Raw genomic sequence first — 13272 nt, 5'->3', positions numbered from 1 at the left:
TTAGTCCCTGCCCCATTTCTGCTATCACTATCTCAAAAACCTTTTTGCCTGGTACAATTCGTTCCTTGTAATTAGTGCACGAAGTGAATTTGCACAATAATGTATTTGAGTGTGGACAAATTTGAAAAAATACACTTCTGGATGTAACATGGACACGGTTTCCGTGTTACATCCAAATCACACATTTTTCATAATAATTTCCATTAAAATGCATTAAAACAATTTATACTTCATCAAACATTTTCACACTCAAAGGAGAATGTTACATGAAATAATTGGGTCAAATAAATGATTTCTTTTCATAATATGGACAAATATTGCACAAAAATCAAACTGTGTCCCAACTTGGTGGAATGACCCAACTACCCAAAAGCTTGCGCCATGTCTGAGGAATTCAATTTAAGCTGGAACTTGTGATTAAGCAAGTCAGTGGACCATACAATGTTTTAATTTAACTCGCAAAATGGCTTATTCAAATCCAGAAAAAAAATACCAACCTTGGAAAGTTGGTTTGTTCATCGTGGCCATGCGAGGGCAGTAATGCTTGCCGGGGAATCCTTGAATGTGTACCTCCAGGGGTACCGGCCGGACAGATGGACGGAAGTTGAACAATCCATTCTGTAACCATAAATAAACATCAATTGTTTTCCCTATGGAAGACACCAGGGGCCGATTTCACAAAGACTTAAAGATTGTATCGATCGTACGTTATTTTCTAAGCAAAGTCTGATGCCAAAATTCAAATCAGTAAATCATTATGGCAATATTAACAACTCATCTTTAGATGAATCTTTTAAGATTAAAATGCTTTGTGAAATCAAGCCCAATTGCCCAATTTCATAGAGTTGCTTAGCGGAATACAAATTTTCGCATATTTCGCTGTATTTCACAGGGTAGCAAAGGAACCTAGGCAACTGGCTTGCCTTGTTAACCATGAAATTGCATTTATTGTCAGTTTTTTTTTTTTTTTTTTTTTAACATCTTGCCTTTTTCTTTCTTTTTACTTTTGCACTGTCATTTGAACGTTGTGTTTGCCTGAGAAAGTAACAAACAAGTAAACTTGGCTGTATAAACATTTGGATTAAAACAGGAAAATCATTGTAACGCTTTTCCGACTAACCTGTTTAATGCCTAGCCAATCAGCAAGGTCCCTGGCATTGGCGAGGGCCGTGGACAGACCAATCACTCTCAGTGGCTGCTCAGTGTGTGAAGAGATGAAATTAGTCCGGGATACGATCACCTCAAGGACGGGACCACGGTCATCCCCTGAAAAATAAAGAAAAGATCCCTTATTAAAAATTACAAAATTAAATAATTTTAGGTTTGCATCGGGAAAAATACTATTTTCTTGTCTGTGGACGAGTGGTTAATCGCTCGGAATTCAAGTTCTGGTTGTGGCACTTGTGTCCTTGGGCAAGATACTTTACAATAATTGCTGCGCTTCACCCAGGGGTATAGATGGGTACCTGTGAGGGTAATATTAAAATATTTTGTTAGAAAAAGCCTTTGGAGCGCGATGGCAGCTCAGAGCTGTATACTCCCCAGGGAGCCGAGAAAGATTTAAGGGAAGTTGTTGGCCCAATGACTGGGGCACTATTGTAAAGCGCATTGGTAGGGTTATTGTGAATTACGCTATATAAGAATATATTACTATTATTATTATGGTTAATACCCCTCAAGCTTTTGCCTTCCCCTGCTGGTTGTTCCGGGAATCCTGATGAAGCCTACTCAGGGATCATTATTGAAAGAAATTACTTCTCTAAACAGCTCCTTAGCCCTTAATTGTAGACATAATTGCATTTGTTACCAAAAACTTATTAAAAAATAATGAAAAAAAGGCAAACCCCCTTCGGTGGAAAGTTTGTCTTCACTTTGCTAGATAATAATGGTATAGGAACTAACCAATACATGACTTAAGGCAGAGCAATTAGAGGCTGTTTACACATTAATCATCTAAAAAAACACGCTCCCAATTTGTCTGTCAGTCATAAGACATTGTAAGAGAGTCTTGCTATTGGATGAGATTATTCAGAGATGAGACCATCATCCTTGCAGTCAGCAGTGAAAGTGAAGGGCGACAACAAACTAGCCATTGATATCACTTTTGGATTCTACTTTCCCAACCAGCGTACATGTTTAGAATCACTGCAACAAATCAATGGAAACTATCTAATATTGGACTTCAACATATCAAGGAAGCCGAAACACAGATGACAAGAATCATAACAACAAACTAGCCATTGATATCAGTTCTGGATTCTACTTTGCTAACCAGCGTACATGTTTAGAATCACCGCAACAAATCAATGGAAACTATCTTATATTGGACTTCAACATATCAAGGAAGCCGAAACACAGATGACAAGAATCTTAACAACAAACTAGCCATTGATATCAGTTCTGGATTCTACTTTGCCAACCAGCGTACATGTTTAGAATCACTGCAACACATCAATGGAAACTATCTAATATTGGACTAAAAGACAATCTTAAAAGTATCAAAGAAGCAAAAAGTTGACATTGACAACAATCTTAATGAGAACAAAGTCACCGATGCCATCTGTTAACTCTAGTTTCTCAACCCAAATGATGTTTGGAGTGTAGACCAACTGTGGACTTGAATACAACTGACGAACATGAATCAAAGCAAATATTGACAGACATGTACGAGGCATCACAATACATTCATTCTGTGCAGTAAGCGGATCATATTTTGTGGTTCACATGGATCATATTTTGTTGCCAACAATTGAGGTACTTGTACCTTTTTACTGTCTTAAGGAAACCAAGCAGTACAATACGATCAATCTTAACAGCAAGTTTTACAAGTGTGCTGGTAAGTTTCGCTTTTAAGCAAAAGAGAGTGTTAAAACTCTCTTTTGATGATTTGAACATGGAATCTACTGAACCTCAGATGGATCAAGGAAACAGCAATGACTCCACAACACAAGGATCTGAGGAGAGCATCCATCCCAGTTTCAGCATCTTAAGATCTCATCCTGAAACATGTCAACAGCATCCAAGAAACCACCAAAGTGTTCCTGCGAGCCATGACCATTGCTGATATTGGAGTCGGGATTTGTGTTGCCATTCCGGCTACAATTTCTGCGTTTTGGGGGAACTGGCCATTTGGGGAAGTAGTCTGTGCGTTACAAGCAACTTCTGTTACCATTGTTTTCTGTTTAACTTTATTTTCCCTGCTCATGGTTACTGTAGATCGTTACGTTTCTGTGGTGTATGCCCTGCGCTACCCTTCACTTGTTACAGTGAAGCGAGCGCGTATTGCAGTCTGTTGTGCCGGGGGACTCAGCACATTTATCGTAATTGTTAATGGTTTCATAACAACATGGGAAGCTTCTTATCTGCCTTCTGTATTGGTATGTGAGTTTAAACTTCAAAATCAAGAAATAAGTAGGCTGCAAGCACAAATCTTTTGTACCATTTTAACAGCAATTAATCTCCTGATCGTAATAATAACCTACATTCGTTTATTTTTAATTTCCCGCCATCACACTCGACGTATAGAAGCTTTAAATATTGCACTCGATGGTAACCAGCCACCACAACCTCCCCCAAGAACCAACAATAAGTCTCTTCATACAACGCTCTTCATAGTTCTGACATCATTCTTTCTTTATACCATACCCCTTGTATGCTTTCTTACTGTAGACCCTGAAAAACATTCACATGTAGAGATCTTTTATCTGTGTTTTTGTCTGCTGCCTTTTCTAACAAAAAGTTGGACAAATGGAGTATGTTATTACATAAGTAATAATGACTTTTGTCAGACTGCTAACAGACTCCTGAAAACACACTACAAACTTTGCAAATAAAGAATTCCATTCAAAAGAAATACTTAAGGTTATTATGGGATTGATGGCCAAGTGCTAGAAATACCTAGACCCTGGCCAGTAATTGTAATTGTGCAACCAAAAGTTTGCATGATATGCATGATAAGCCACGCTAGTCGATGTCTTTATAGTTTAAAGGTATTTAAACTATTGGTAATTACTCAAAATAATTATTAGCATAAAACCTTTCTTGGTGACGAGTAGTGGGGAGAGGTTGATGGTATAAACCATAGTGAGAAACAGCTCCCTCTGAAGTGCCATAGTTTTCGAGAAAGAAGTAATTTTCCATGAATTTGATTTTGAGACCTCAGATTTAGAACTTGAGGTCTTGAAATCAACCATCTAAACGCACACAACTTCGTGTGACAAGGGTGTTTTTTCTTTCATTATTATCTTGCAAGTTCGATGACTGATTGAGCTCAAATTTTCACAGGTTAGTTATTTTATGCATATATGGAGATACACCAACTGTGAAGGCTAGTCTTTGACAATTACCAATAGTCTCCACTGCCTTTAAGCAGAGCAGACCAGAGAAGCTCCATAAGGCCATAATTTAACTTGATAACATGCCAGGAACATTCTATGTTCTGTGATTTTGAGAGATTGATCTAGCCTGCCACACTGATTGCCCCTTTGTTTTCAGCTTGGAAATTCCAGCGAGACAGGGCCGTTTACTAGCTTTGCCTTACTTTAAATTGAAGGGCCAAGTCACAGAGAAATTGCTCACTAGTGAGTATAAAAGGTTGTGAGAAGACAGTGCACGACTTTCATTTGTTTTAATTATTTACTTACACTTTCCAATTGTGATATTTAGTCGACTTGTTATTGTAAAAAAAAAAATAACTTTATCTTTCTACGGCCAAATGAATGCTTGTGTAAACTCATATTGGGCTCAATTCAGTTACCGCGACAATATATACTGTACATGTACAACAGACCTTTATGGGGTCTTAGAATGTCATTTTCTAGAAACAAATTCTCTCTGGAGGATTGTTAGTACTAGCATCAAATCAACAATCTGCGAGATATTAAAAAACAACCGACTTTAAACTGATTTTGACAGAAATTAGTTCCATTTACAGCCTACCTGCACTTATCATTGAAGACTGATCAACAAATAATGAAAAAATGTCAAACATGTCTCTATGTACTTCGCTAGATAATTATTGGTATAGGAACTTAGCAATAACTGACTTGATTGGTCAGGGAAAGTAAGGCAGAGCAATTAGAGGCTGTTTACACATCAACCATCTATAAAAACACGCTCCCAATTTGTCTGTCAGTCACAAGAGAGTCTTGCTATTGGATGAGATTATTAAGAGATGAGACCATCATCTTTGCAGTCAGCAGTGAAAGTGAAGGGCGACAACAAACTAGCCATTGATATCAGTTCTGGGTTCTACTTTTCCGAACAGCGTACATGTTTAGAATAACCACAAGACATCAATGGAAACTGTGTAATATTCAACTTGAAGACAATCTTAAAAATATCAAAGAAGCAAAAAGTTGACATTGACAACAATCTTGATGAGAACAAAGTCACCGATGCCGTCTGTTAGTTTATCAACCCAAATGATGTTTGGAGTGTAGACCAACTGTGGACTTGGAACACAACTGACGAACAGGAATCAAAGCATGAAAGAAGAAGATTGACATACGAGGCATCTCATTCCCATCCTTATGCAGTAAGCAGAGACAGGACGAACACTCTACTAAAATTAGTTGTCATCTGCTGAAGGTTCAACTTAAGCTGTAAATTTATAGCTTTATTTGCAACATTTGCGTAAAGAGCGAAAAAGAACATTGCAAGGAACCCACCATCAGCTTTCCCCATCAAGATGTGCTTTGTTTTTAGAATGGTAAAAACTGTTTGATTCACACGTGGTTCAAACTTTGTTGCCACTAATTGAGGTACAAGTACAACTTTGCTGCCTTTTGGAAACAAAGCAGTACAATACAGTCAAGCTTAACAGCAAGTTTTTCAAAGTGTGCTGGTAATTTACGCTTTACTCTCTTTTGATGATTTGAACATGGAATCTACTCAACCTCAGATAGATCAAGAAAACAGCAACGACTCCACAACACAAGGACCTGAGGAGAGCATCCATCCCACCTTCAGCATCTTAAGATGTTTCCTGCTTGTCATAACAACTCTTCTCATCTTAACACTCAATCCATTCTATCTTCTCATCCTGAGACATGTCAACAGCATCCAAGAAACCACCAAAGTATTCCTGCGAGCCATGACCATTGCTGATATTGGAGTCGGGATTTTTATCGCTACTCCTGCTACAATTTCTGCATTTTTCAATAATTGGCCATTTGGGGAAGTAGTCTGTTCATTACAAGCATTTGCTACTACTGCTGTTTTCTGTTTAACTTTATTTTCCCTGCTGATGGTCACTGTAGACCGTTACATTTCTGTTGTGTATGCCCTGCGCTACCCTTCACTTGTTACTGTGAAGCGAGCGCGTATTGCAGTCTGTTGTGCCGGCGGACTCAGCACATTTATCGCAATTGTCGATGGGTTTATAAAAACTTGGGAGGGTTCTTATGTTTCTACTATAATGCTTTGTGAGTTTCAACTTTCAATTCAAGATATTGGAAGCCTCCACTCAAAAGTAGCTGCTTCTTTTTTGATAGTGCTTAGTCTACTTGTAGTCTTCGTAACCTACATCCGACTATTTCTTATTTCACACCATCACACTCGCCGTATAGAAGTTTTAAATATTACACTCGGTGGTAACCAGTCGCTACAAGCTCCCCCAAGAACCAACAATAAGTCTCTTCATACAACGCTCTTCATAGTTCTGACATCTTTCTTTCTTAACGTTCAACCTCTTGTATGCACTTTTGCTGTAGACACTGAAAAAAATGAACATGCCGAGATCTTTAATCTGTGTATTTTCGTGCTGCCCTCTCTTACAAAAAGTTGGATAAACGGAGTCTGTTATTATCTCAGTAATACTGACTTTCGTCGGACTGCTGACAGGCTCCTGAAAACACACTACCAACTTTGTAAATTAAGAATTCCATTCAACAGAAACACTTAAGTTTTTATAGCATATATGGGATTGCTGACAAAGTGCCAAGATACTTTAACCCTGGCCCAGTTATTGTAATCATGCAACCAAAAGTTTTGCATAATAAGCCACCTAAATGCCAGGAGAGAAAATCTTTATGTTCAAGAACAGAGAAGCCCCATGCACGTAACTTGATAACAGGCCTTGTGGTATTAGGTGATATGTCATTATGTCAGAGAAAACCACATTCTATTCAATCAGGCCTGTGAGTGGACCCTTAAAAAAAAAAGAGCTGAAACACTACATGATGTAAAAATGACCGTGTGGCGTCAAGCGAGCCCGCGTCATGCATTAACGCTGGTCGAATTGGGGCACCCCATTAATTCAGTAACTATGCTTACCTCACATTATTGTTGCCAAGCTTACATAAGGCATGCCAAGCTTATATTTGAAGGGAATAAAAAAACAAAAAATGGAAAGAAACAAAAAAAACGGAAAGAAAAAACGTCCTGATCAATAAAAAAGCTGATATCCGCTTTAAAGCGGAGATCTCACGGGCCTGATTTAACAGAAACATTTCAATTCTACAAGGCATTGTATGAGACTTTTATGTCTTATATATATGGGTGCACATGTCTTATTATGAAACTACGTCCAATATAGAGGGCGCTGTTAAATATATTTGTGTTTGTCATTTATATTTGAGGTTTTTGGTCCTTTATATATATTTGCCGTTGATCCTTTATATATTTTCGGTGGTCTGCTATATATCTGTTTTGATCATTATATATTTATTATTTTGCTCTTAAATATATTGGTTTGCTCTTATATATGGTTTTGCTCCTATAAAGTTTGCTCCTTTATATATGGGTTTGCTCTTATATATATGGGTTTGCTCCTTTATATATGGGTTTGCTCTTATATATATGGGTTTGCTCTTATAAATATGGGTTTGCTCTTATATATATGGGTTTGCTCCTTTATATATGGGTTTGCTCTTATATATATGGGTTTGCTCTTATAAATATGGGTTTGCTCTTATATATATTGTTTTATTCATTTAGTCATAAACGGCCCCTCATAATATGGCGCTATATAAATTTGTACTATTATTATTATTATTATTATTTCATATTATCTTGATGTCCTAATTCTTAATTTTCCTATTACTAGAATCTTATTTGCAATTACATGTATTGTTATTGTTCTTTATGCAATGGCCGAATAAATAATAATAAAATAATAATAATAATACAGAATTGCTGGTCAGTCCTAAATTAGGATTAAGGCAGAACAATTAGAGGCTGTTTACACATCAATCATCTATAAATCCACGCTCCCAAATTTGTCTGTCAGTCACAAGAGAGTCTTGCTATTGGATGAGATTATTCAGAGATGAAACCATCATTCTTGCAGTCAGCAGTGAAAGTGAAGGGCGACAACAAACTAGCCATTGATATCAGTTCTGGATTCTACTTTGCCGACCAGCGTACATGTTTAGAATCACCGCAACACATCAATGGAAACTATCTTATATTGGACTTCAACATATCAAGGAAGCCGAAACACAGATGACAAGAATCTTAACAACAAACTAGCCAATGATATCAGTTCTGAATTCAACTTTGCCAACTAGTGTGTATTTAGGACCATTGCAACATATCGTTTGAAATTGCATTCGGACATGTATTCAAAAAGATTTGAATAAAACGCTCAAAACTCCAAACGGAAAATTAGTTTCATTTATTTCTCATCAAATATGACATTTCAGACAGAAATGTTTCAAGGGATGTTTTCTACTATCATCATCATTAAACTGTGTAAATTTGTCTGTCAGTCATAAGAGAGTCTTGCTATTGGATGAGATTATTCAGAGATGAAACCATCATTCTTGCAGTCAGCAGTGAAAGTGAAGGGCGACATCAAACTAGCCATTGATATCAGTTCTGGATTCTACTTTGCCGACTAGTGTACATGTTTAGAATCACCGCAACAAATCAATGGAAACTATCTTATATTGGACTTAAACATATCAAGGAAACCGAAAAACAACAATGACAACAAGAATAATAACAACAAACTAGCCAATGATATCAGTTCTGAATTCAACTTTGCCAACTAGTGTGTATTTAGGACCATTGCAACATATCGTTTGAAATTGCATTCGGACATGTATTCAAAAAGATTTGAATAAAACGCTCAAAACTCCAAACGGAAAATTAGTTTCATTTATTTCTCATCAAATATGACATTTCAGACAGAAATGTTTCAAGGGATGTTTTCTACTATCATCATCATTAAACTGTGTAAGTTTTATGTAAATCTGTGGTCTTAGGCGAGTATTTTTCTTACCAATTCTGTAATATTCCCTTAAACTCTAACAAATTTAAGCTTTTTTTTATCGAAATTTGCACCAACAATCTACAGCCTCAAAAACTTTTAACATTTGTTTTAGTATTATCAATTGTTTTTGTAATGATAGTGATGTACTCTGTTCAAAATGGTGCCTGCCGTTGATTTCACCAAACTCTTCCTAACTTAGAATTAATCTTAAGACTTAGGATGAGTTTAGTTCCCTATCCAAAGACGTAGGGCGCATTGAACCCATCCTAAGATAGGACGGGTTACTCGTCCTAACTCGAGATAGGATTATACCAGCCGTCGATTTCACCAAACTCTTCCTAAAATAAGATTAATCTTAGGACTTAGGACGAGTCCCAACCCTGCACTGTAGCATGCAGACCTTAAGATTAATCCTAAGTTAGGACGAGTTACTCGCCCTAACTCGAGATAGGATCAATCCTAGCGTTTAGTGAAATCGGCTGCTGTTTTTTTTTATGTGAACACCCAGGATGGTTTAAGCGAGATCATATAACATTTTGGCTTATTCAAACTTGTGTGTCCTATGTATACATGTACATAATATCTTTGAACACTTTTCACCTTCTTTAATCTGACGTGTTGTTACTCGCTGTGGAGAATATAATAATTATTTTAATTTCAGACGCATTTGTGTGTGAGGAAGTATTTGATGTGAGATTTACTAAACCAAAAACAGCTTCAAATAAAATAATGTTGCAGTACTTGTCAAAGAAATGTATAGGTTTTTTATTCTCAGATAATGCACACTTTGTACTACAATGTAGGCATTTTTTCTTCTTATTTCAATGCTGGTCTTGTTATCCAGTAAATATTTTGGGCTACAAGCAAGGGATCTCCTTGATGGTTTTTCTTTCCAAATTAAGGCCCTGGCCGCTACACAACAGAAATCTTCACTTACGCTCTGCCATGGCCCATACGCACATTACATGTAGTCGTAAGTTCAGAGTATTTGGGAACCAGTGCCATGACGATGGCCCCTGATAATTTTATTCTATTTTTATTTTTTTTCCCTTGAGGAGGAATTTTATTCAAACTTCTTTAATATACAAAACTACTTGATAATTTTATAGTTATAGCACACTTACCTAACAAATGTATCTCATCAATCACAAGTAACGACACTGCCTTGACGTATTTCCGCGTCTGCCAGCTCCGACTTACTCCGTCCCACTTTTCCGGCGTGGTGACAATCACATCTGCATTTCCAATGGCTCTGATGTCTGGCATCACGTCTCCTGTCAATTCTATGACACTGTGGGATGAAGATCGGAAGTTATTGTTATTATTATAGCTGGTTTCTTGAAAAAAAAAAACAGTTCACGAAGCTGCTTAAAAAAAAGCTTTAGGATAACATTCACAAACATGTTCTTGTGGTGTGTCCTGGCTGGCCAAGCGGTCAAATGCACCAGACTCAAGCTGTGGCAATTATTTTATTTTTATTAATATGATTAATGGTTTATTTTATTTTACTTGACTAAAAAAAAATAAAAAAAAAGGTTGACACCATGCGAATTTACAAAGTTTTTACAAACTTACGAAAATTGAAATTAACAATAAACGGGCTTCTGATAGAAAAAAGAGTTTGGATTTGAGTCCCAGTCAGTTTCCTACTTCCTGTTTTCTGCTTGATGAATATAGTATTGAAGTGTACTTACTTTTTGCCAAGTTTTTCCTGGAGGCGGACTTTCCAGTCATCAATTCTCTCTCTAACTAAAGCTTTCAGTGGAGCAATATACACAACCTGTGAGGAGGGGGAAAACATTAAGTGTAGAATGAACATTTCGAATACACCACACACAAAAAATCATTTTGATTTGATCTAGCAGTCTAGAGCAGAAACCCAAGGTCTGGTTAGTATTGTTTGACATGTTTGAAGCTTTTCATGGTGTGGAGAAGTAAGAATAAACTATAAATAATTAGTAAACTTGCGGGTACAACCATGTGTAATGAGTGAGTGCTGGCTCTGAAAAGAGTCGGTTGGTCAAGACGTTTTGAACAGTATACTCTGATTTCTCCTGAAGACGAGCAGAGTATGCTGTTTGAAAGGTTGAGACCAAACCGGCTCTTTTCAGAGCCAACACTCCCTCAAAAGAGATTTACACATGGTTTCACCCGCAAGTTTACTAAGGGAATAAAAGGGTAGCGACAAGTTCTTACATGGTTGTTTAAAGCCGGCAGCCGTATGATAAAGGCCCGAGGCAAAGGCGAGGGCCTTTAGCACCAGGCAACAACCCTGCAAGGTTTTAAACAAACGTTAAAGAACGAGTAACTACTCTTTTATTCCCATTCATAAATGCCCTTTTGTTAAAAGATGTTAAAAAATACAGTTACCATGATTACAGACACTTTGACAGTTAAAAATTCCAGGTTTGCAATATTTTTTTCAAAAACTTTGTGAAGAGTCTGTTGTGGGTGGGTTGTACATGTATGTACGCGTGCGCGCGCTTAGAAATAGATTACACGCGCGCTTAGAAGTAGATTACGCGCTGTTACTAATAGCTATCAATTGCGTTTCGCGTGATAATCTTACCCGCCTGACACGCAGACGCCAGCCGGTTATAGACACTGGCCATTATCAACCGTTTAAACACCCCCACGTGGCGCGCTCTCCACCAATAGGAGTAGAGAAACTGTCTGGGGTATTTATGAATATTTGTTTATAGTTTCAAGGTCTGGTGTTCAGTGTCAGGGTGTGGGTTCAGATCCTGGTCAGGGCACTCTGTTCGCTACCAATCAGAGTACACGGGACCTATGGCTAAATGTTTTATCCATCTAGGACAATGCAATTATGGTCAAGTATCTTGCTCAAAGACACAAGTTCCACAACCAGGACTCAAACTCACACCCATCTGCTAAGTGAGTACTACCCTAGTGGTACAAAAGATCTTTGTCAAACTACAAATCTCTTAACAATAGGGAGATCCAGCCAGCCAGGAGAAGAAAGAACATGCCCAAGCTCTGCAGCAACTGTGGTAGCTTCTATTGTCAAGAGCACTACCACCACCATTCAATTGCTTCTTTTGTTAAGCACAACTATAATAGAGATAAAGTAATCAGCTAAGCAAGTTTGGGTAGGGGGACAATTAAACTCATCTGCTAAGCAAGTGGTACCCTAGTGGTACAAAAGATCTTTGTCAAACTACAAATCTCTTAACAATAGGGAGATCCAGCCAGCCAGGAGAAGAAAAAACATGCCCAATATCTGCAGCCAACTGTGGAAGCTGCTATTGTCAAGAGCACTACCACAGCTATTCAATTGCTTCTTTTGTTAAGCACAACTATAAAACAGAAAGTCATCAGCTAAGCAAGTTTGGGTAGGGGATAGGTTAACTCATCTGCTAAGCAAGCTTGGGTTGGGAGACAGGTAAACTCGTCTGCTAAGCAAGTGGTACAAAATATATTTGTCAACACCTAATCCCTTAACACTAGAGAGATCCAGCCAGCCAGCAAGGAGAAGAAACCACATGCCCAATCTCTGCAGCAAACTGTGGTAGCTTCTATTGTCAAGATCACTACCAAGGATTATAACTATTCAATTGCTTCTTTTGTTAAGCTGAACTATAAAACAGATAGTCATCTGCTAAGCAAATTTGGGTTGGGGACAGGTAAACTCATCGGCTAAGCAAGCTTAGTTTGGGAGACACTTAAATTAATCCGATAAGCAAGCTTAATAGGTTGAGAGACATACAATTATCTGCTAAACAAATCTAGGAAGGAGACAGGTTAACTCATGAATCTGTTAAGCAAGCTTTGGTGTTGGGCGACAGATAAACTCATCTGCTAAACAAGCTTTGGATGAGAGACAAATAAACTAATATGCTAAGCAAGTTTTGGGAGACAAACAGGTAAATTCAATTGCTAAGTAATAAGAATAATATTGACGTCTTCTATAGCGCCGGTATCCACAAAAAAGTGCTCATGGCGCTTGCTCCAATAAAAATATATTCCCCCTTGAATGTTCTCCAGCAGTACAAAGAACAAGAACAATTACAAACTCCAATGTCTAGTGAATGTTA

General features: G+C 37.6%; 2 protein-coding genes across 2 annotated transcripts in view; one reads left to right on the top strand and one right to left on the bottom strand.

The window, feature by feature from the left end:
- Window positions 1-13272, bottom strand: part of LOC139947621 (activating signal cointegrator 1 complex subunit 3-like) — a 72469-nt gene that overhangs the window by 22926 nt on the left and 36271 nt on the right. The window contains exons 26-29 of the mRNA XM_071945576.1: window positions 10912-10997; window positions 10342-10508; window positions 1121-1266; window positions 498-618 (exon numbers count right to left, since the gene is read on the bottom strand). Of these exons, the coding sequence (XP_071801677.1) occupies window positions 498-618; window positions 1121-1266; window positions 10342-10508; window positions 10912-10997 (520 nt within the window). The remainder of the gene's footprint in view (window positions 1-497; window positions 619-1120; window positions 1267-10341; window positions 10509-10911; window positions 10998-13272) is intronic.
- Window positions 5648-8449, top strand: LOC139947313 (beta-3 adrenergic receptor-like). Its single transcript, XM_071945210.1, has 2 exons — window positions 5648-6694; window positions 8291-8449. The coding sequence occupies exons 1-2, from the start codon at window positions 5882-5884 to the stop codon at window positions 8447-8449; spliced, it is 972 nt and encodes a 323-aa protein (XP_071801311.1). The 5' UTR covers window positions 5648-5881.

The sequence above is a fragment of the Asterias amurensis genome, chromosome 14, assembly GCF_032118995.1.
Source record: "Asterias amurensis chromosome 14, ASM3211899v1".
Classification (NCBI taxonomy): domain Eukaryota; kingdom Metazoa; phylum Echinodermata; class Asteroidea; order Forcipulatida; family Asteriidae; genus Asterias; species Asterias amurensis.
The sequence above is the reverse complement of the archived record's forward strand: the minus strand, read 5'-3'. Positions and strand labels throughout refer to the sequence as shown.